This window comes from Pteropus medius, unplaced genomic scaffold (genome assembly GCF_902729225.1).
Source record: "Pteropus medius unplaced genomic scaffold, Ma_sr-lr_union100, whole genome shotgun sequence".
NCBI classification, from domain to species: domain Eukaryota; kingdom Metazoa; phylum Chordata; class Mammalia; order Chiroptera; family Pteropodidae; genus Pteropus; species Pteropus medius.
In genome coordinates, this window is record NW_024352784.1 from 19,192,582 (window position 1) to 19,216,957 (window position 24,376).

Below are 24,376 nucleotides of genomic sequence, written 5' to 3' on the forward strand. Positions count from 1 at the left end.
GAAAATGAAGGTCTTTATAATAAATGATGGTGGAGCAATTGCACAGGCAATTGTTTTATCTTTTCCATTTAGGCCTAAGATTCATCTTGAATTAATTTTTACATATAGTGTGAAATAGGGGTTAAGACTCATTTTCTCCATCTGTCCAGCATTCACCTCTAGCACTTATTCTGCATGACCCTTGGAGCATTATTACCTCAGTATTGTCATCTGTAAAACTGGCATAAAAGTAGCTCCTCTTCTTTAGGGAGAATTGTATAAATTGAGTTTATACATGTAGAGCAATAGAATAGCATCCAGCTCATGGTCAACACCCAACAAACGTTATTATCTTGAGATATATTTTCACAAGTAAAAGATAATACAAATGGAACCACTTTAAATATAGAGTCCGAACTGCCATCACAGTGAGACTGCCTTGCATGTCTTACTCTTCAAAACTTTGGAATGTTAAAATTGCATAGAATAATCTTCGGACTAGACCTGCAGCAGCTTTGTATTCCAAACAACTGTTAACAGGAAAGCAGACATTACATTATTCCCCTTTCTTTTCTCATAACTATCCACTAGTCTTCACTTCCTAATTGGAACACTAGTTGTGTTTCTGCCTGAATCAGTGCTTCCCAGAATTGTAGTTCCTTTTGGATGTCAGATAAAAGCTTGTTGCCTCTCATCTCGACTTATTTATTTTTAATTTAACACAATTAAGGGAGTATCCAATCATTCCTATTTTATTTATTCAGTGGTTTGTTTTTCATTTGTTTGTTTTTATCAAGAATGGGTATTGAATTTTGTCAAATGCCTCTTCAATCTCTATGGAGATGACCCTATGACTCTCCTCTAGTGAAAGATAAGAAGTAAGAATCACTCATGGACACCCTAAGAGACAATTCTTGCAGTACTGGTGTCTTCTCTACTGGGGTAGGCAGGACATGGGGTTTGCTTTACCAGGCTTGGGGTTAGTGCTACACTGGTTTCATAAAGTGAATGTGGACATTTTCTACCTTACTCTAAACTGTGGGCGTTTAACTTGCAGGAGAGGTCTCTGGTCCTAATGGCGGGGCATACTTCACCTGTGTAACCTTCTAGAGGGGCATTTGAGGTAGGCTAGTGTTCTCACAATGTTCTCATTTTGTGTGTGTGTGTGATCGTTAATGTGTCTAGATCTTTGCCCCTTCTTGAATTCACTTGTCATTTTTTAAGGCTTCCGGTTTACAGTACAATTAGACATTTACACAATCCATAAAGTAATTTGTCATTTGTATTTAAGGTTGTCGGGATTAGCAGATAAAAATATAGGATATCCAATTAAATCTGAATTTCAGATAAACAGAAACTTTTTGGTTTAAATACGTCTCAAGTATTGCAATTCTACTTACATTGTCCTAGAGAGTAATTTATTTTGTCAACATTTCCAAATTTATTTGAACAAAGATGAGTAATCTTTTATACATTTAACTTTCTCTATACCTTAGATTATTTCCTCATTCTCATTTCTTCTTTTGCATATTCACACTTCCTTCATTTTTCTTGATCAGCTAGCTAATAATATATATATACACACATATATATATATTTTTTCAAAGATCTGTTATTTCTGGTCTCAAATTTATCAATTTCTGCTTCAGTTGTTACTGAGTCCTTCCTCTTGCTTTCCAGATTGTTCTCCTTTACTAACTTCTTAAGTTAGCTGTTTTATCTATTTTAATTCTTATTATTAGTGTAATTTATTGTTAATGTAATTAATGGCCTGCTTTAGCTGTATCCTATGGGGGCTGATCTATACTGGTCAATGTTATTTTGAAAATACTGCATCTTGATTTTTATTTCTTCTGTGTAACAAGATGTTTGAAGAGCCAGCTATAAGATGACCAGGATGGGCTGGGAATGCACTTTAGCTGGCATTGCTGGTGGTCCAGGTAGGATGTGGGCAAGGACTAGGCACCTCCCCCCAGGGAGGGATGAGCAGGGAGGTAGGAGAATTCCCCTGGGGGGAACTCAGCCCTGCCCACACCTTGATTTATGCCCAGAGATACTGATTCCAGACTCAGCCTGGGAGAGAAGAGAGTTCTGTTGTTTCGAGGCACTGAGTTTGTGGTACTTTGTCTCAGCAGGTGCAGGGTGCTAAAACCGGCGCCCATCCTGCTTGGCCAACCACAGGGCAGAGTGGGAGGCAATTGCTCAGTGGAGTTGCTCCTGGGACCTGCCAGGTGGAGGCATGCCCCTGTGGGATATTTGAGTTGAAATGGGAACCCCCGATGCTCCCAGGAACCAGTGTGGGGCAGGACCCCCAGGTCAGTCCAACGAGGCCCCCCAAGGAGGGTGGCTCATCCAGCAAAGCTGTTCACAGTAGTTGGGGGCTCATAGGTCCAAAGCAACAGTTCTCAACTGGGGGTGATTTGGTTACTAGTAGTTGTGGGGAGGAGGTGGCTGCATCTATCAGAGGCCAGAGATGTTGCTCAACACCCTACAAAGTGGGGACAACTCCCACAGCAAAGAATGCTTCACACAAAATATCAAAGGGCCAAGGATGAAAATGTCAGCTGTTGGGGCTGAGAACTAGGCTAGGGTCTTAGATTTTAACTTCATCCAACACGTTCCTGGTAGGGAGGGCAAGATCCAGAAATAGGCCTCGGCTAAAGGCCACCAGCCCCACCCGTGTCTTTCCCCCAAGTGGCCCCAGGCAGTCACACTGTGGAGCCCCAGCAAGTGGTGAGAGTGCTGCTTTTGTCCAGGGGTGGCCTGGATGAGGCCCAGCCTATCTCTGGGCCTCAGTTTCCCCACTTCCATGGTGGTGCATTACAAAGGACTATAGGAGCTCAGTACATGTGCTTTCTGAGGGTCCCTTCACCCACCTCGACCCTGAATCAGGCCATGGTCCAGCCTCATCTTTAATCTTGAACTAGAGGATGTACAGATGGGGAGTGGCATCAGCGGGGAAAGTAGTCCTGGATGAGAGGCCTAGAGTAGGCTAGAGAGGCCAGGGCAGGGCCACTGGGGGCTCTGGGAGAGGGCTCAGCCCCCGACGGTCATCCATTTGCCATGCTGTCCCCACCTCTCACAGCCCCAGACTGACCCCCAGCCAACAGGTCCCGATCCTGCTGGAACACTCAGTCCCACAGCCATAGCCATGGCCAACCTGGGCCACGTACTGATGTTGGGACGGATCCCAGCTCTCAGGAGCAGCCTCCTCAGTAGCCTGAGGCCTCTCCACCCTTCCTTGGGTCTGTCACAGCATACACACAGGTCCCATCCCGGGACACAGCCTGGACCACGTTCAGGAAAAAGAGCCTCTTGGTCTGGTTCTGGCCCCGGTCCTGGAGCCCCTTCTGCACCTCCTGGAGAGGAGAGAAGGCCAGCTCACAGATGAGGGCAGCTGAGAGCCTCCTCCAGAAGAGAGAGGGCCCAAGCAGGAACCTGAGAACCCCAACCTAAAAGGCAGGACTGGGCGGAAGGTGAGTACAGAAGGGCACTGGGTGAAGCCTTGTCTGCAGGGCATGGAGTCTGTGCCTCCCACTCAAAAGGCCCTAGAGGAGACACGTGACAGGGTGGATGTCACCCAGGCCAGAAGAAGTTCAAGATGCAAGCTCATTTTTATCCTGAGTCCGTGAACACCAGCGGCCTGAGTGCCACATCTGAGGAATCTGGGAGTATTAGTGGAGAAGGTAGCTGCTGGGGACTTAGGCTGAGATGCCTTTGGTTTTGAGGACCTTGAAAGCAAAGCCCTCTAGAAAGTAGAGGCTGGGCCTTTGGAGTCCCGCCCGAGTTCTCCTTCCATAAGAACTGCCAACACCACCTCTTGCTCCCACCTTGGGGTCTCAGTACCTGGGGACCCCGGGACACGAAGGGAGAAAGGCCCGATGCCAGCGCTGTTGTGCTGCACAGGACATTCCATTCCAGCACTCACAGGAGAAAACCCAAAACTTAGACACCGGGAACACGGTAGTCTAACTCCTCAGAGGCCGAGGCCCCACAGGCTTAGGGCCCCAATGGTTGAAAAATCAACTAGAAGAAAGATGGCAAGTTTCAGACCTTCTTTTCTGCCATTTGTCTACAGTCCAAGGATATGGAACCACCACCTCCCTCCCCCGCCCCCGCCCAGGCTAAAGGCACTAGTGATCCCCAAGAGACCAGGCCCTAAATGCTCAGATGTGAGGCGCTGAGTCTGTGGAATTTGAGAGCATCAGGGACCCAGGTGCCAGTTTCTAAGACACCGAGTACCTTGCCTCAGAGTTAGGAATCCCACACATCTGCCTGTCTGTGAAGGGGCACGAATCCCGGAGTGAAGGAACCTGCGCTGCTTGGGCCCCGCATTTCCAGTTATCATTTGGACCAAGAGTCCAAGGACTTTAGCTGACCAGGGCCCTAGATTCCTGACCTCTAGGTACAAAGACCACATGACCAGGGCCTGTGACCTGAGGTCACCCGGTGAGGCCATATGACCTGAGCCGCTGGCAAGGTGAGGTCTCCAGAGCTGACTGTCTGCTGAGGTCAGGGCGGGGTGGGGGGTTGCAGAATTCAGCTCCTGCACGTGCTTGTGTGGGGAACCCAAGAAATGTTTGCAAGAACCAGCACCAGCGCAACCCCCGACGCCTCACTCGCTCAGCAGACTCTCATAGGAATACTAAACTCTTACAAATAAACTTGCAAATAACATGAGAAAAAACAGATCATCATGAGGGAGACTGAGGGGCCGCAACCAGGAAAACTAGTGGATGGAGAGAAGAGCACAGACAGAGCAAGGACCAAGGTGCCGAGGTGCTCGGCCTGGGAAAAGTATGGATGACACCCTGTTCTCTGCCTCGGAGGCCACGAGGCTGACCTGGTGCCTCCCCCGCTGAGCTTCTCAACGCCTGATGGCCCCCACAGAGGAAGCGTGCCAGGCCGAAGATACTCAGTAGCTGAGATCCACCTGGGGGCTTTGAGCAGCATGCACTGAGGCGTCCAGCCTAGATGGCGCTGGGACTGTGGCCTCACCTGGCTGAAAGTGGACTCGTACTCCACCTGTCCCTTGTTGTTCACATGCAAGATGGGGGCTGCAATGGCTGCTTGCAAGTCAAATCCAAGCCACAGCTTGTTCATGATGGCCTGGGGGAGAGAAGCAGGGAGGAAGCGGGGAGGGGGCGCCAGCCACCCCACGCCCACCTCTTCCTTCCCCCAGGACAGCAGGACAACAGTGTTGCTCAGAAAGGGGACATTCCAGCCAGGAGCCCCCAGACTCACCTGGGCCACAGCAGAGATGATGAGCTCCCCACCAGCCCCGCCGATCACCAGCTTTGACCCCTGGGCTGCGTTGACCAAGATGGAGGGGACCATGGATGATGGGGGCCGCTCACCTGGTACTAGAGGCCAAACAGGTGTCACCTGCAGCCTGACTTCTGAGCCAGAACTTTGTAGGACTGCCACTTCCGTCTCTGTTTCCATTCACCTCCTCACAAACCAAGGCTGGGCGAGTTGGGGTGGCTGCCCCAGGGGCCACCGTGCAGCACCCTCCTGCCCACCTTCCTTTCTCTCTCCCCAGTGGGCCCCACCCCCAGGCTCACCGGGTGGAGGGGTGACACGGGAGCCTGGCAGGCTCCTCCAGCACAGGTCTAGGAGCTCATTGTTGAGGAGGATGCCCGTGTGCGGTGAGTACACCATGGCTCCAAAGCTGCAGAAAGGGAGGCACAGCCTGGGCTCGGGCCATAGCTTCCAGCTCCCACACCGAGTGTGGGTGCCCCCTTGCCAGCCTTCCAGGGGCCCCTTGTTTTAGCGGCTGTTCTCTAGCATGCTGGAGCCACAGTTCCCTCCCTGGAACTGCCCCCGAAGATCCGCCCACGATCCCAATCAGGGTGTCTTTCTGAGGAAGGCCCATCCTTGGGCGTATCCTGGCTCAGGGCTACCCATCAGCAGCCTTTTCAGCCAGAAATGTCACGGATATAGAAGCTTTTTTGATAGAGAGGAAGAAGAAATGCGAAAAGCAAGGTGCTGCCCCGCGGAGACAACCGAGGGGAGGCCGGGAGCTGGGAGACCAGGCTGGGGGCAGGGTGGGGACCGGGAGATTCAGGTCAAGGGGGAAAAGGAGCAGGGCCTGCCCTTCTGCCGCCAGGACACACGCACGGAGTGTTGATGGTGCTGGTTGCAGCCACGGCACTGCCATCCTCCCCCAGCACGGACACATGGGCTGTGCCCATGCTGTGGCCCCGGGCCCCGACCAGGCTATAGTGGCTGAGCTGGTGGTCACCCCGGGCATCGATCTTCTGGCGGATGTGCTGGGCCAGAGCCTCCCCCAGCAGGTTCTGGGAGATGTTCTGGAGTGGGCAGTCAGGAGATGGGGTCAGTGAGGGGCCAGGGGGGGCCCACAGAGCAGAGGGACCCTTAGGGGACCCTCTCCAGTCTGTCCTCTCTCAAGCTCAGGCTACCTCTAGATCCTGCACACGCTCCAGGTCCTCTGAGATGTGCCACCAGTTCCTTCCTGTACCTGCCACTCCAGAGTCTCTACCAGTCCCCAGGCCTGCTGCACCCTCCCTGCCCTGGGCCACTGCCAGGCTGTCCTGTTCTAGAACCAACCTCATAACACCCCTCCCACCTCACCCAGCCAGGCTCTCATGGTCCATGGACAGAGCGCCCACTGGCCTAACCATCCCTCATGCTGAGCCCTGGGCCCAGCCCAGACCACCTCACCTGGACCTCTAGGTGGCTTCGAGGGTCCCAGAGCTGCCACCTAAACCCTCCAGCAAACTTGAGTGTCTCCACAAAATGATGATACAAGTTCACGCTGCCTTCAGGTCTGGCCACTGACTCCGCAGAGAAATTGAACCCTGGGGAGGGGGCAGGCACAGGTGGGGGTCACCCTGTGTATTGGGTTAACTGTTGTAGTCCCCCAAAAAAGATTTGTTTATGTCTTAATCCCCAGAACCTGTGAATATTACCATGTATGGTAAAAGAGTGAATATTACCTTATGTGGCAAAATGTGTGATTAAATTAAGGATCTTGAGAGGAGCGGATTATCCTGGATTATCCGGTGGGCTCTAAATGTAATCACATGTATCCTTATAAAACAGACACAGAGAAGGGGAGGAGGCCATGTGACCACGGAGGCAGAGACTGGAGGGATGCAGCCACAAACTTAGGAATGCCACCAGAAGTTGGAAGAGGCAAAGAATGGGTTCTCCCCCAGAGCCCCTGGAGGAAACATGGCCTGGCTGACACATTGATTTTGAACTTCTGGCCTCCAGAACTAGGAGAGAATAAAAGTTCTGTTGTTTTAAGCCACCAGGTTCGTGGTGATGTGTTACAGCAGTCCCAGGGAACCAATCCAGCCAGCCTCACACAGCCCAGCCCGGGACATTGCCAGGACGCCCCTCACCGCCCTGCAGGCCGCGATAAGCCAGACCAGGCCTCACAGGATGCACATGCTGGATGGAGAGCTCACCACCTGTGGAGCCTATCTGCTCCTGTGTTCTGAGACTAGGTTACCTGGGGGAGGACACAGTGGGTAGATGACATCAGACCCTTCAGCAAAGCCCCTAGGCCAGCTCTAGAACACACCATCTTGACCCATTTCCACAGCCCTGTCTTCTGCATCCGAGGAGGGGGCTGAACTGGAAAAGGCAATAGCTGCCCGAGGGCATGGCTGGGCTTGAAGTTCAGGTTCCCAGCAGGGCAGGAGGACTCTGGGCCGGAGGCCTCACCTTTGAGCACGTTGAGGATGAAGCTGAGAATTGCGCCCCCTGCAGGTGGTGGTGGCGAGTACAGGATGTAGTCTCCCAGGGGCATTGCCAGGGCGTCCACCACCTCTGGCTGGAATGATGCCAGGTCCTGCAGAGTCAGCTGGCTACCTGAAGTGAGACGGAGAAAACTCCAGGTACCGATAGGGAAAAAGGAGGAACATGACAGCCACTGACCCCTGGTCACACAGTGGGGCTCCTGTGGTTCCCTAGCCTTCTAGATCCAGAGGGGTAAGTGTGAGTCAGTGGGCAGTGGCATCAGAGATGGGCCTTAGAGACAAGCAGGGGTTGGGTGGACAAGGGCCAGAGGCAGGCAGATCTGGGGGGTAGGAAGGGAAGGTAGGAGAAGCGAGCTAGCCACTGTGAGTGTGAAGGTGGCCAGCTCCAGGCCCAGGAGCCCCCACGGCCCACCATGGCCACCAATAATTCCCCTCTGTTGGCCCTGACTACAGGGGCTCTGCTCCTCAGGGGCCTTGAAGGCAGAGTCTCTGAGGCCAGCGGTGGGCAGGACAGGGCTCATGGCCTTGCCAAGCCCTGGGAGCAGCTGGCACTTCCACAGAGCCTGGGGAAGAGCCTGCCCTCAATACCCAGTGCCCAGACTCAGAGCTTTCTCTGGCAGGGCCAGGGGCTGTGTGACCTCAGTGTGGCTCACCTTCCTTGGCAATGTCTTCCAGCAGCATCTGCCCTAGCCTCCCTGTGTAGAAAGCTTCTGCGCCTTCCGTGGCCACGGTCTCCAGGGTGGCGGCCAAGGCAGGCCAGGGAAATGGGTCCTGAGGTCTCAGGGGTTCTGTCCCATTGAAGAAGAGCTGCCTGGGGGTGGGGGGAGCCTCAGGGTGAGCTCAGGTCCCGGAGGGCCGTCACACTCCTGTAGGGGCTCTCTTGGGGTCCTTGGAACCCTACAGGGAGGTAATCCTGGGCCAGGGTCCTGAGGGCCTGGGATGGACATCGGCAGGACAGATCTCCAGGACTGGGTGGGGCTGTCGCCTCTCACCTCACTCATCACACTGCCCGGGGCGGGCGTGCTCCCCAGTAGGGCTCGTGCCCGCCAGGGCCTGTCCTCCCTACACTCCCGGGAGGACCTAGTCAGTGGGCTGACAGGGTGGGCAATAGGGATGGCCAAAGCCTTCCTGTCAGCTCAGAGAGAGTGAGAAGGAGGGCAAGGCCAGAGGGCAGTGTCAGAGCCCAAATCCACGCCCTTGGAGTCACCATCTGGGCACAATCCCCTCTGGCCTGAGCCCCTCCCATTAGGTTTTCCCATATAGATCCTAGAGGTCTGAACCGAGACAGTAAAGTACAGGCCATGCAAGGGTGCTCCATCTTCCAGGGGCTCAGGTGGAGCTTAGGTGGGGGCCAGGCTCAGACAGGCTGTGGCCTGAACCCAGGAGCTGAGAAGGGGCCCCAGCACCCTCTCCCCACTGGGCAGTGCTCACCTCAGGGAGGATTTGTACAAGAAAGGCCGCAGGAAGCTGCTGTTCAGGAACTGGCTGAGGACGTGGGGCATGCGGTAGTTGCTGCGGAGCAGCCTGATGGTGGGCTGGAACAGCTGCGCCCAGGGCAGGCGGCCATGGCGGCGGTGGGCCTCCGCGTAACCGCGGAGCTCCCCAGGCACCCCGATCCATTGGGCCCCTGGAGGGCGTGGCAGCGTCACGCTCCTCCCTCCGGGCCGTCCCTCAGCCCGGTGGCTTCCAGGGCTGACCAGTGTTCTCCGTCACTCCTACACTGAACCCCACCAGCCTTGCCTCCAGCCATGGCAGCCAGAGTGAGCTATCTGGAGCTCACACCTGACTACATCCTTCCCCACTCGAACTCCCCGTGGCTGCCCACTGCCCTCTGTACAGAGTTACAGCCAGGCCCATGGGGCCCAGCACAAACTGGTGTGAGGACCCCTCACCTCCACAACCCATCTCCACTGAGCCCTCTGGCCTTTGCCTGGGCTGGTCGCTGGACTTGAATCACCCCTCCCTACTCAGAAAGCCCCTCCCCCAGGAAAGCTCCTCCAACCCCAGTGGGTCAGGACCTCTGTGGGGGCCCCCATCCCCCAGCTGCTGTCCCCCAGTGTGAGGATGTCTCAGCCTGTCCATGAGGCACACTGCCCCTTCAGGGGGTGTTCTGGTCAGCCCAAGGGGCCCCTCCCAGTGCCTCACCTGTGCCCAGTGGCTGGGCCCGCTCACACTGGTCCAGCAGACCCTGGACGTGGCTGGTGGGCACTGTCTCCCTGGCATTGATGACCTCCACTTTCCCTGCAGTCAGGGCAGAGTGTGCCAGTGTTCAGGGTCACTCTTGGCTGGCCAGACTCAGCCCACACCATGGTCCCCCTCAGATGTCCCTGGCCCTGTTCAGAGCCTCAGTTTCCTTCTCCATATCATGAATTGGCCTTTGTGCTAATACTCGAGATAGGACCTACCATGAAGGCTTTGCACAGATGGTGGGGAGGGGGCAGAGGGCACAAAGAAGACCCAGGAAGGAGCATGGGAGGATAGAATAGGCTCAGTCAGACACTCATGATGTTACAAGCACCTCGCCATCAGTGCTTGTGGACAAGCCTATCCTCCCCAAGGGGTTCCCTTATGGATTCACCTGTGGTAGCATTGTAGATGGTGAAGATGACTCCTCCACCCAGGCCCATGCTCTGGGGGTTGACAACACTGGTGCAGACCAGAGCCGCAATGGCAGCATCCACGGGTGAGCCCTGCTGCTGGAGGATGGCCCTAGAAGACATGGCACAGAGTAAGGGGCCTAGTGCCCCTTCTCCAGCCTCCCGACCTGGGCTTGCTTGGCTGGCATTCACTGAGAAATAGTGACAGGTGGATGGTCCATCTGCTGCCACCAAACCATCAAAAACCAGACCAGGCTACCCCATGAAGTCCAGCCACTCACAGGTCCATAGCACTCTACAGATTGCGAATTATAATGCCATTTATAATGCCCTTTGCCATATATAAGGTGCTTCTCAGTTAGCAAAGTGCTTCTGCTGCCATTATTCCCTATGTCCTCCCAGAGGCACTGGCTCATTTGTAACAGCCAGAACCAGGCCTGGGCCAGGCCCTCCATCTCTCTCATCAGTCCCAGGAGCCCGGCCTAGGCAGCCGCCATTCCCCATCTCACATGAGCTCCCAGTTCTTTAAGACTGGACTTTTTCAGGTGACCCCAAGATCCTCCCCTGCCATCAGGGTTTGGGCTTGGACTGATGGGTCCCATAGCCCCTCCCAGGGCCCTACTGTCTATGGAAATGCTCTCTGGCCTTAGTCTCCCCATTTGTCCACGGGCAGCAAGGGGTGAACCCTTCGGCTCTGAGGTGCTGGTCAGATTGGCCTGTGTTGAGAAAACAACCCTGAAGCACAGCCCTGAACAGCTCACCAGAGGCAGCCTCTTCCCTCACACCCAGGAATCTTCCCCAGCACATCTGGAAAGCCAGCATTTAACTCCCCACTACAGACAGGGAAACTGAGGCTCAAAGAGGGAGTGGACCTGGGTCTCCTTCCCCAACTCTGTGAGACCTCTGACCCTAGCACCCCGCTCGCACATTGGCTCAGCCATTCTCTCCTGCACTCACACCCTTCCCTGAGCCACATGTCACTGCTCTGGGCCAGCACGTGGGCACACACAGGCACCACATGGACACACGTAAGCTTGGAATGGGAAAGAGGGCCCAAAGCCAGAAGCATGAGAGAACTAAGACTGTTACACTCAAGCATAGAGAAACACAAGTTTTTAATAAGAATAAAACACCATAAAGTTAAAAGACATACTGGGAAAAAAATTTTTTTTTAATTCCCATCACACAGACAAAGGCCTCATCTCTCCTGACCCATTGCTTCCTCGCCCTGGAGTGCTTTTTGCATGAAGCTTCCAGAAGACTTGCCCCACCCCCTATGCTCTGGTTTTCCTCCCAACACCCTGACATCATGACTTCAGAGGCCTTGGGCTCAGTCCTTGGCATTTGTGCAAATATAACTTCCGGATGACCTTATCCAGGCTCAAAGCTTAAAATTCAACTTCTATGCTGATTATCCCCAAATCCTAACTTCAGCCCAGTTGTCTCCCCTAAATTTCATGCAGTTTATCCCCAGCCATCCGCAAGATACCTCCCCTGGACATCTAAGAGGCATTTCACTCTTAACATGACCTAAACTAAACTTTTTACTTTCCTTCTACCTCTGTCCTCAAAATGACTCCTCTCTTAGTCTTCACTGTGGATGTGTTCGTTGAGAATCCCTGAAGTCCAGTTGAACAGAAGTCCAACAAATGGGGACAAATAGAAGAAGCCACCTCAAGACTAGTAGGAGGGGTAGAGATGCAAACAGCCTGGCCCCACACGCTCGTGTGGCAGTAAAAAACCCAGAGGGATATCTTGGCTGCACAGTTTCCCCTGGAAGAGTAAGGAGTCCCAGCCCCAAACCAGGCTCCCTAGCCTAGGATTCCAGTGCTGAGAACAGAAGTCCCCACAACTTCTGGGTGTGAAAGCCAGCAGAATGGCTGAGTGAGACAAAGGACAGCCTGGCATTTCTCTTAAAGGGCCCGCATGTAGACTTACTAGCTGATGAATTCACTCTGAGCAGCAGCTCAAAAGGTGCCAAGGATATACGACGAGGAGCTGGCTCCAGAGTAAGGGCTGGAGGGGCAGCTCTCTCCCAGACAGAAGTGCTGGTAGAATCCATTGCTTCTTTGTTGAGCCCTCCCCTCTCCTATGTACAGACACAAGTGGCCACCATATCCGAGTTTCCATTAACCTGGCTAATACTTTTCACTCCACCTTGGTGGGTCCCTGAGACCCTGCCCCACCTAAATTGCAGGCCCACCTAAGCCGCTTCCAGTGGCTTTCTCATACAAATGGCCTGTCTTGGCTCATGCTGCAGATTTTCCTAAAATCTCTCAAAGATTCACAAAACCCAAACAAGCAGCACTGGGCCTTGGCATGCCCTGTACCTCTTGCTGAGTAGCCCCAAGCCCAGCACTAGCAACAGCTGGTCTCGATATGTGGCTTGGTTTCTTGAGACATCTCCCAGCCCGGTGCAGGTGGCAGCCATCTATGATTGCTTAGTGGCTCATGCCAGGTGGCCCTGGGCAGGGGACAGGCATGGCCGAACTTGGCCTGCAGCAGTGCCCCCCCCAGGAGGCCCCAGGGCTGACATGCTTTGTGGTCAGCTTCAGACCCAGCCAGAGCACTACCCAGGGCCACATTTGAGGATGACACGCCCAAAGGGAGGACAGAGCAGGCACTAGAGCTCTGCTAAAGTGAATCCTGTTTTGCAGGGTCAGCCCCCACACAACAGCTCCTTCCTTTGATGTGCAAACAAAAACCAAGGCTCAACTACAACACAACCCATACAAAGGACACACCTGAACCACATCATTCAGGTGATCAGGGAGATCGTGCCACTGGGTCTCACACAACACCTGTTACATAAGGCTACTCTACTAAGACCAGGAGACATAGTAGCCCTACCTGATACAGAGAAACAAACATGGGGAGTCAGCCAAAATGAGAAGACAAAGAAACATGTCCCAAATGAAAGAACGGAACAAAGCTCCAGAAAAAGAAGTAAACAAAATGGAGACGAGCAATCTACCAGATGAAGAGTTCAAAACACTGGATATAAGGATGCTCAGTGATCTCAGTGAGAACTTTGACGAAGAGATAGGAAACATAGAAATGGAGATAGGAAACAAAAAAGAACCCGTCAGAAATGAAGAACGTAATAACTAAAATGAAGAATGCATTAGAGGGAATCAACAGTAGATTAGACAAAACAGAGGACTGAATTAGCAATTTAGAAGACAAGGTAGTAGAAAACGCCTAATCAGAATAGCAAAAAAAAAAAAAAAAAAGGATAGTTTAAGGGGCCTCTGGGACAACATCAAGTATACCAACATTTGCATCCCACAATACCGGAAGGAGAAGATAGAGAGCAAAGAATTGAAACATATATGGAGAAATAAGAAGTGATGAAAAACTTCCCTAACCTGGCGAAGGAAATAGATATACAGACCCAGGAAGCACAGAGTCCCAAACAAGATGAACCCAAGAGACCCACGCCAAGACACATCATAATTAAAATGCCACAGGTTAATGCCAAAGGTTAAAGACAAGGAGAGAATCTTAAAAGCAGCAAGAGAAAAGCACTTAGTTACCTACAAGGGAGGTCCCTTAAGACTGTCAGCTGATTTCTCAACAGAAACTTTGCAGGCCAGCAGGATTGGCATGAAATATTCAAAGTGATGAAAAGCAAGGACTTACAACCAAGATTACCCAGCAAAGCTACCATTTAGAAGGACAGATAAAGAATTTCCCTGACAAGAAAAAGCTAAAGGAATTCTTTACCACCAAACCAGTATTAAAAGAAATGTTAGAGAGCCTTCTTAGAAGAAGGAGGAGGAGGAAGAGGAGGAGGCGGAGGAGAAGGAGGAGGAGGAGGAGGAGGAAAACAAAAATATGAATAATAAAATGGTAATAACTACATATCTATCAATAATTACTTTAAACGTGAATGGATTAAATGCTCCGATTAAAAAATAGAGCGGCTGAATGGATAAGAAAACAAGACTCTTACATATGCTGCCTACAAGAGACTCACTTCAGATCAAAAGACACACACACAGACTGAAAGTAAAGGGATGGAAAAAGATAGAATTAAATATATATTTACCTGTAGAACTAAGACTAGAAATGATGATTATAATGGAAACAGGACAGCAATGCCATAGCTATTGTTCTGAAAATGTAGGTACAGTACGATTATAAAAAAAAATTGGGTGGGGATATTGTTTTGAGGACATGGCTATTGTCTTTTACTTATGGGCCAATAACAGGTAAAAAAAACGTATACTTTTTGGCTTTACAGGCACCCAGTGCTGGTAAAAATAAACTTCACTGTGTTATTTCACATAAAATTGGATGTTATGGATGTTAATTCGACCAATGAAATTTTTCCTTTTAATGATCATGTGAACAGAAAACCCAGCTGGTGGAAAGAGGGAAAAGTAACTCAAAAAATAATAGAAACAGCTAAAACTATGATAGGGGGTGAGGTCTGTCATGTGGCTATAAAGGAAGGGTGGGGTGAGAATGGAAGGGATATAGGAAAAATAGAATAAGTGCATCGATTGACTGATAGGTATTAACAGAGAGAAAAAAAGATATCCCTGTAGGTCCTATGCTGGGAGAGAGAAAGAACAGGGAAGAAAAGATGACTAATAGTTTCAGTATTACTCATAATAAGGGATAATATCAGTCAGCGTTCTCATAGAAACAGAACCAACAGGATAAACATATTTAGAGATATTTTTATTTTGAGGAATTGGCTCGTATTATTGTGGAGTCTGGCAAGTGTGAAATCTTTGGAGCAAGCCAGTAGGTTGGAAACTCGGGCAGGATTTCTATGTAAGTCTGGAGACAAAATTCTTTCTTCTCAAGGAAATCTCAATTTTTGCTCTTCAGGCCTTCAATTGATTGGATGCAGCCCACTCACATTTTGGAGGGTAATTTGTTATACTTGAAGTCAACTGATTGTAAATGTTAATCACATCTACAAAATACCATCACAGCAACATCTAGACTAATATTTGACCAAACGACTGAGTATCAAAGCCTAGCCAAGTTGACACATAAAATTAACCATCATAGGAGCCAATAGAGAATATCCAAAAAAAGAAATAACTAAGAGTACTATATATATATCTACTATTATAATTACATATAGTATAATAAAGATATTAATAAAGATATTAATATAAATATAATCACTACCACAATATAATAAAGATATTAATATAAATATAATCACTAGCACAAAAATACAAACCTTTCCCAATATCAACAGCTATAACAAAAAGAGAAAATAAATGATATATTTCCTTGTTTTCCGAGAAAATACAGAATAACTAAAAAAAAGGTAGAGTAAAAAGAAAAAAAGGAAAATATATAAACTTTAAAAAGAAAAAAGAAACAGAAAAAGTAAATCAGAAACAAATGAAAATGATTTCTTCTAAAACAGTGAATAGAAACAGGGCAAAGGATATAAATGAGAGTAAGACTTTTGAGAACATCTACTTATATAGTTTTGACTTGTATTCAAAGATAAAATTAAAACAAGAAAAAATTCAAGCTAATAGTATAGAGAATTGATAACATAACCACACAGGAATAAGAATTTAATTTACTGTGCATCTTTTGTAGGATATATCCTAAGACGGGGGCTATGGGGGGGAGGGGATGAATAAACGTAAAACCTGCAAAAATATCTTGAATTTTACTTAGTAGATTTATTGTTCTTAGTGGTATTGTTGAAGTAATTCTGAAACTATTTTGTGAGTATTTGGGGATAGAACAATTGAGTAAATATATTACCATTGTTGGGAACTTCTTCCCCAATGCAGAAGAGACATACAAGCATGGGATGGAGAAAGATGGAAGAGAATCCATCCTGTCATAGTAAATTTGAACTGGAGATATCAGCATGGACTCTTGATATTTTTAATTTTTCTCTGGCTCTATGCACTGACACACCTAGAAGCAATGGCATCCAGTAGCAATGAACACTCACAGTACCTGGATCTTGATTTCTAAAATATAATTCTCTACGAATTCTTGATTTCATGTCTGACAGAAAATATACAAGGAGATTATGGAACATTTTGTGCTAGAAATTGAGAAAATTCTCCAAGACTCACGGATTCACATAACGGAATATAGTTCCTGGCTTAAAGGAGCTCCCACTGGTTAATTTATGACAATTTGAGCATTAAAAAAAAAATCACTGCGATGGTTTATAACATATTAAATTAAAATTATCCATGAGTCAACAGTGATACTCGAGAATATTCGGGTTGCGGAGGGAGGGACCTTCTTTACAGAAGAATGTCAGCTAATGAATGTTGAAGAAATACCAGCCTTAGAAGCCACCTGTTTGCAATTACAAATTTATTCAAAGATCAAAACAGATGCAAAAAATAGGGACAAATGTCTGAGAAAAGGACATTCATCTGGTCTCCAAGTAAACGTGAAGAAGGCTGTGATACAACTGGACTGATTTCTTTTAAAAATATTAATGTCATAGAAGATCAACTGATTTTTTTTTTAAAGCAGGGTATTGTTCTAGATTTTAAAAGACTAAAGAAATATGATGATCACTCATTAGATACTGGATCTGAAGAGATAGACAGACAGATGATAGAAAGATAGATGATAGATGGATGGATAGATAGATAGAGAGATAATAAAATGAATTATTGGGTTAATTGGGAAAATTAAGATTGGACTAAGAATTAGATAGTATTATTGTACAAAGGTTAAATTTCTTGAGTGTGGTAATGATATTAAGGTTTTATAGGAGAATGATCTTATTCTTAATAGATCTTGCTTAAGTATTTAAAGTGTCATGACTAATGCAACTTACTTTCTAAAATGTGGATAGATAAATGTATGAAGAGAGACAGAGGAAAAAAATGAGGTAAAATATTAACAACTGCTGAATCTAAACGAAGGGCATTCTTTCTATTTTTCTATGGGTTTAAAACTTTTTCAAAATAAAAATATGAACATTTAGCAGAAAAACAGCAACAACGATAAAACTCATGGAATGCAGCTAACCCAAACTTTGAGGGGAAATTATAGCTTTAAATGAACATATTAGAAAAGAGTTTAAAGATCAATGACCTATGCATCCGCCTTATAATTTGTGTTTCCCAAGATGTATCTCAAGATGAATTTTTTTTAAAAAGCAACTTAAATTCAATGGAAGTAGAAGGAAAGATAAAAGCAGACACTAATGAAAGAGGAAATAAATGTACAATAAAGAGATCAGTAAAGTCAAAAATGTATTCTTCAAAGAGACAATAAAACAGATAACCCCTATCAAAATTGATCAGGAACAAAGAAAACACTAATTACTAATATCAGGAATGAAAAAGAAGACTCATTACAGATCCTATAGATATTTAAAAGATAATAAGGGGACACTATAAACAACTGTATTCCAATAAATGTGACAATTTTCACAAACTGGACAAATTCCTTGGAAAGAGTTTAATAAATTCACAAGAAGAAACAAAAACTCGATAGCCTTATATTTATTAAAGAAATAGAATCTATTGTTTAAAACCTTCACCCACACTCAAATAACAGTCTCAAGAGACTTCACCAACAAATTCTACTAAGCTTTTAAAAAGGACATAACACCGATCTTAAAAACAAAAAACAACAAAACAAAACCTACTGTCCCACAGCATGGAAAAAGAGGGAACTCCTCCCAGCTCTTTTTATGAGGCCAGTAACCTTATTACCAAAACCTGATGAAGATACTATTACAAAGGAAAATTACAGACCAGTATCACTCATGAACATAACACAAAAAATCCTAAAGAAAACATTAGCAAATCAAATCTAGTGATAAAAAAAAAAAATGACATTAAATCAGAACAACTAGGGTTTGTTCTAGGAATGCAAGGGAGATTTAACATTCACTGCATTTCTTAAAAGGGAGAAAAATTATCTGATTGTCTTGATAATGCAGAGAATACATTTGATGTACAATCCGATAGGAAAATGGGCTAAAGATTTTAACGGAAAGTTCATCGAAGAGGATATCCAGATGACCAATAATCACTTCCCACCCTCAGCATTAAGCATGGATTTGGTTATTGTCCGTCTACCCACCGTGAAGGCAAGGGCTTTCACCACCTGGGTTACTGCCATGTCCCAGGACAATGCCTGACCGATAGAGCTGCATTCCTATTGATGAAAGACGCTGCAGGTAGAGAAACGCACCTTCACACATCCACGACGCCCACTAACCTATGTCCACACGTACAATGACACAGGCTTGGGGCCACCCGGGCCAGAGTGCCTACTCACTAGCTGCATGACACTGGGCAACCTCCGTGAGCCTGCGTCTCCTCAGCTGTGAATGAGGGCAGTTTTGGCCAGATAGCCAGAGGGTAGCACAATCACACATATCTAACACGCCTGTCCCAAGGAGCCAGGAGGCCGCCGTCACCATTGCTGCTGAAACACACACTGACTGCGACGTGCATGCTCACACACAGATGTGCTCACACGTGCGATACACAGTGCCCAGGCACACAGGCCGTTTTCTCAACATAGGGTATACTCTGCTCTGACTCTGGGCCCCGGCCCGAGGTCCTGAGATCCGACCCGAGTCCAGGCCAACCTGCTGTTACAGCTAAAGATCAGGGCGCCTATCGGCCAGGTGAAGTCCATGCCTCCCCATGAGGAAAGTCCTGACACAAGCCCCCTTTCTCAGTTGGGGAAACTGAGGCTCACAGGGTACGGCACTGTATCCAGAGTCCCTGTTCTAATCTGCACTCAGAGCACAGCCCACAGTCCCTGGATGGGTCTGGAGCAGTTGACAAGACCCATCTCTCCAGCCGTCCCCAGCCTACCCCCAAAGCCCAGACTCCAAGGCCCCAGAGGGCCCTTACCAGCCTCCTCTACAACTATTTGTTTGACCAGTAATGCCTGGGGTCCAGGGTGAGGGGTGAGAGCCTATGAGAAGAACCCCCCCTTCCAGCATTCCTGGGGAGTTTCCACCCCTCCAGGGGCAACGGAGGTGGTCATCCCAGCTGGGCCCACTCACTCTGTGACACCAGGCGGGTCCCTTCTGTGCAGACCTAATTTCCTCATACATTAAGCAAAGCCATGAGTCCCACTGGATTCAGGGAGGAGCAACGAATCCTCCCCCTGAGGATCCAGTGGGAGAACAGGCATTTCTGAGTGGCCACAGCAGACAGATGTCGCAAAGCCTAAGAGCCACCACTAAATCTGAAGTTCACAGTCCCCCTAGAAGACAAACACCTCAGGAAACCCAGTTTGCCCATGAGCTTAACACACTGGGACATAATACTGGAAGATGAGAGGCCAGAGTGGTAGGAACCTCATTGTCACCTAGCATCTATTTTATGTCCGTGAGGCATGGTGCTGGGTCTTACTGATGTAAACCTTAAGAGCACTGCCCTAGGGGCTCTGGCGTCAGCAGAAGGCCCAACCTAAAATGAGAAAAGCTAGTGCTGATAGGGGAGTGGGAGGTTGGGTCTGGGGGGCCCTGCTGCTGAGAGGAGAAGGTGGTGGGAGGCGGATATAGGAGGGAAGAAGGAGAGTGGGCTGTGGGTGGCAGCCACCATCAGACCCTGCAGCAAGCAGCAGGGCCAGGGGACTCTCAGCCCAGCAGGCTTGCTTGACCCCCTGTCCCACAGCAGCCGGGGTCAGCTCCAGGCTCCCTCGTGCTCTTGGTTTCTTAAATCAAGAACAGGAAGCAGAGCGTGCTATTTGAGAAGTACACAGACACTGGAGAGAAACCACATCTGCTCTCCTCGCCAAGGGAGGGTTGCTGGGAGCTCCTCCGGCAGAGGCCCCAACCCTAGATCCTCACTTACACGGCAGGGCACACCATGGAGACCCCCTGCCAAAGACTCAGGGAGACACAATGGGCCCAGACCCCATCAGAGATATGCGGCAGCAGCCCCCACTCCTCGGGGCTGTGCTCCAGCGGTGGTCTCTGGGGCCTGAAGCCTCTGGTTGTGTTTACATCTTTGCACCTGTGGGTTCAGGTGAACATGGCATCTCTGCATGTTCTCATGATCATGGACCAGGGGGTGGGGTGCTCATTTCCCTCCCATCTCCTTGGAGCCTGTTGGGTAGACCAAGCAGCCTGAGAGAGAAGGGACAGAAAGCCCGGAGAAGATCCTAGAGGACCAGGTCAGGAGAGGGTAGGACAGGAACAGACAGACAGATAAAGAGAGGAAGAAAAGAATGAAAAGGTGAATGAATAAAACAGGAAGAAAGCATGCGGGTGGCGTGAAGGAGAGATAAAGGGGGCATGGAACACCATCTGCCCAGCGAAGCCTTGGGCCAGGACTTGGCCACACTGCCCCCAGCTCCTGGACAGTTCCTTTTGGTTTACAAAGCATGCCTGATCCTGCCGAGGGTCCCTGAGGCAGACCCAGTGGGGGGTCGGGGAGGTAGGATGGGGACAGGCGGAGAGTCCTGCCATGTCCCGCCCCCGTTGTGCAGCAGAAGCCTCTCATGGCCTGGGTTTCCTGGAAGAGAGTCAGAAACACCAGCTGGGGTCCCTTTCCACTGCCCCGCTAGCTGTGACCCGCCAAACAAAAAAAAAACCTAAGCCAGGGTGGGAGACTGGTCCTGGACAGCACGGAGCGCACCCCAGCAGGCCAGAATTCACACACGGAGCCTCAGAACCCCCGCGACCATGCCTCTGGGAGAAGACTCAGCTTGAAGAACTGGCATGGCCTCTCTGAAGGAGCGAGCGCTGGTCACTGGGTCAGACTGGGCCCAACCAGTAACACTGGCAGTGCCTTCTCTTGGCCTCCTGAGCCCTGGAACTAGGAATAGACTCACATATCATCTCTGCTCTGCCCAGACGGTATATTGTCCCCAAACCTACATCTGTCCCATGCACATGCCTGCCGTCTGCTCAATTCAAGAGCCCTGGGGTTACTTCCTTGCTGGAGCCCAAACTCCTTTGGCCCTCACATGCCAGCATGCACACATGTACACCTTCTCCATGATCTTGCTTCTAGTCACAAAGTCTCCAGGAGGGGCCGGCTGCAGAGGGCTACCCAGCTCCCACCCACTTCTTACTCACCGTCCAATGTCCGAGCAGGCTTTGGAGTCCGCAGCAACCGCAGCATGGGCATAAGCCTGGGGGCTGCAGGGGGTGTGGTGGCGAGAGAGGATCACGGCAGGCACGATAATGGCCAGGACCAGCCCCAGCCCCAGCAGCACCATGCTGACTATGGCCCCCTGGCCCTGGGCCATGGCTCTGCAGCCCAGGGGGAGAGGGGACGCAGTGGGGCAGACAGGCCAGTGGACAGACAGGTGCCTGGACAGCGGTGTGGATGAATGGACAAGATGATTCACAGATGGACTCACAGATGATCGGACAAATAGATGGGGGCCGCAAACAGACAAATGGATTGACAGACAGGCCAGACAGCTGGAGAGACAGGAAGAGAAGGACAGTCAGACAAGTGGACAGAGACGGGATTACAGATGGACAGACAGGTTTACAGATGAACAGTGAGCAACCAAGCCAGAAGGTGGGTAATGGACAGATGTCTGGCGGCGGCAAAGCTGCTGTCCTCGTCAATGCTTGCTACAGCGGCAGAGCTGGCCGCAAGTCTGAACTTCGTTTTCAGCCCCTGCTCTTGGCCCTGGCAAGAGGCCAGGAAGCAGCGTGTTTGCCGGGAGTTTTTCCTTCCAGAGGAGCAAGCGGATGGTTAACTCCCTCACTGCCGTTCCCTTCCCGCCCACCCACTGGCTCCTAGGACTCCCCCATCACATGTGCAGGGTTCCCAGAACCTCCACAGTTGCTCCATGGTCCCCAACAAAGCCAGAACAGCAGGGCTCAGATCTTCCTGGCCCCTTTCCCTGAATCATGCTCAGAGACTCAAGGAGCCCTCACTCCTGCTCTTTTGGGATAGCCCTGCCCAGCGGCAACTTCCCTCAGCACCCTCAGAGCCAGAGAATGGTGTCTGGGGCACAGAAGTCAGGCTGCAGGGGGCCAGAGGCAGATAGAGGGGAGACCCAAGGCCACGTCACTCAGAACCTGGTTCAAGTCTCAGCTCAGCCAACAGCCTGGCTGGGAATGGGGCTGGGAAGCCGGTAGAGTAAGGTTGGAGTGATAACCAGGAGGGGGCTTAGCTTCTGGCTCTGTTCAAGGGGCAGGTCAACTCAAGAGCGACAAATGCCAAGGACTGTAAGACATCTGTGTGGGGGGTGCAGATAGGGCATGTGTCTAGCCCTTGGTACACAGTGCCCACCAGACCGTCCACCCCTGGGGCCTGTTTTCCTCGAAAACCACTGTGGGCCTCCAGGGAGTGAGTCCGCCCTTCCCTCTGAATCTCTGCCCCGCCCAGGCTCTCGGTCTGCTTCCTCGTGTCCATCCATGTTCCGAATTGTTCCTGTGCTTCCTCTCCTAGGGACGCTGGCCTGGGCCCTGCCCTGCCCAGGCTTCGGGGTGCCCAAATGGAAAGTGGCTGGGGGAGTGCGGGCCCACTGAGGCGCCTCCTTGGCCAGGCTTAGCAAGGGCACAGGGCGCAGGGGCTTTGGGCTGGACTCCCACCCACGTAAGTCCCCACACTGTCCTCGCATTCCGTCCCCGCTCCCTTCCCAGGTCTCTTTCCATCTCCAGGTACAGCAGAGAAACGAAGGAACAGGAAGGGACTGTGCCTACACAGCCAGACAGCCTGCCGGGCCCCCAGTCCAGAGCCTCTGGTAAGCCTGCATTAGAGAGACTACGGGGGCAGGCTCTCCTGTAGGCCTGTTCCCATGGCGGTCTCATGGAACTGGGAGGAGTGCAGAGCTCCCCCCGCTCCTCCACAGTGACATTGTTTAACCAGGAACCAGAGTGCATTCCTGGGCCAGGGCCAACCCACCCCTGGGAGGCAGGGACAGCAGGGGCAGCGGGGCTCAGCAGGGTTGGGGTGGGCCGTCCCCCTCCTCTCTCTGGCCATCCTGGTCAGGCAGAGGCCAGGGTGCAGGGACTGCTGGAGCAAAATCCTAGGAAAGGAACTGACTTCACTCTGGCCTGGTCGGAGGTGTGGCCAGGAAGGGCCCTGAATGCACTTGTCTAGGCAGTGAGGAGATGATGGGAAGGAAAGAGAGAGGAGACCAAGTTCCTCAGCCCCCAAGGGAGCCCTCTGCCGAGTCCCGTGGGGTCTGGGGAACCGGGGTGCACCCTTTCTGCACGTCAAGGCCCAGGAAGCTTCGTGGCCAGCTTCTAGCTCCACGCTTCTCTGTGTAGATGGGGCTGCGGCCTTTCTTCTGGGGCCAAAATGAGGGCGAAGGAGTGACTTGCACATTCCATTCCAACCCCCACAGATCCCAGAGGCAGGGCTCGGACTCTGCAGGTACAAAAACCCACTTCCCTGTGGACATGTGGGAAGCAACAGGTATTCTCGCCTCAGGAAGGAGCGCCCAGACCTGGCCCCTGCTGGCCCCTGTTTGTGCTCACTGTGTGGGGGATTATATGGCTGCGAGGCAGCGACCCCCTCCCCCAGCCCCTGCCCTGCTCGAGCCTCCACTAGTCTTTCCCAGCACTTCACTCAGGTGCCACTGACTGTGCGTAAAGGACGAGTTAGCAGACCCTGAGCGAGGGCGAGGGGCTGGCCCACGTTCAAGGAGGCAGGGTGCTCTGTCTCCGCACCAGACACACCCACCCCAGGCTGCATTCTCCAGCTCCCCAGCCGACCATCTGCGGGTCCAAGTCCTGACCCTCGGGGATCTGGGGACCTCTTCCAGTTCTCTGTTCCCTGAGAACTGGGCCTCGTGCTGCAGCTGAGCACAGCTTGGGTTTCATTCTGGTTTGGTGCTCGGAAAGCCCCCGGGACCTGGCTCTGACCAGCATGTTTTGCTTCAGCCTCTTGTCCAATCCCACTCCTCAGACCTCAGCTTCACCTCTGTGTGTCCTGGGAAGGGTGAGTCTGGACAGCTGCCAGGCTGAAGAGACACCAGGATTCCCAGCATAGGTCAACCGCGGCTGCCCAAGTGAAAGCTAGGGCTATGGCGCCCCCTGATGTTTGATACTGAAAGCACCGCTGCCCGGCTCAGGGAAGGGAGGGCCTAGCCCCTTCTGCTGGGGCTTAGAGTGAAGAAATGTTTGACATGGGCTTGCCCTACGCGCCCCTCCCA

General features: G+C 50.7%; 1 protein-coding gene across 1 annotated transcript; it reads right to left on the minus strand.

The window, feature by feature from the left end:
* Positions 1–2,950: 2,950 nt before the first annotated feature.
* Positions 2,951–21,887, minus strand: GGT5 (gamma-glutamyltransferase 5). The gene is made up of 12 exons (XM_039847700.1): positions 21,330–21,887; positions 10,288–10,418; positions 9,855–9,950; positions 9,141–9,336; positions 8,363–8,520; positions 7,675–7,821; positions 6,664–6,800; positions 6,100–6,290; positions 5,544–5,650; positions 5,224–5,342; positions 4,978–5,088; positions 2,951–3,338 (listed from the first exon to the last, which is right to left on the minus strand). Exons 1-12 carry the CDS (start codon positions 21,500–21,502, stop codon positions 3,192–3,194), a joined length of 1,713 nt encoding a protein of 570 aa, XP_039703634.1. The 5' UTR covers positions 21,503–21,887; the 3' UTR covers positions 2,951–3,191.
* Positions 21,888–24,376: the final 2,489 nt, after the last annotated feature.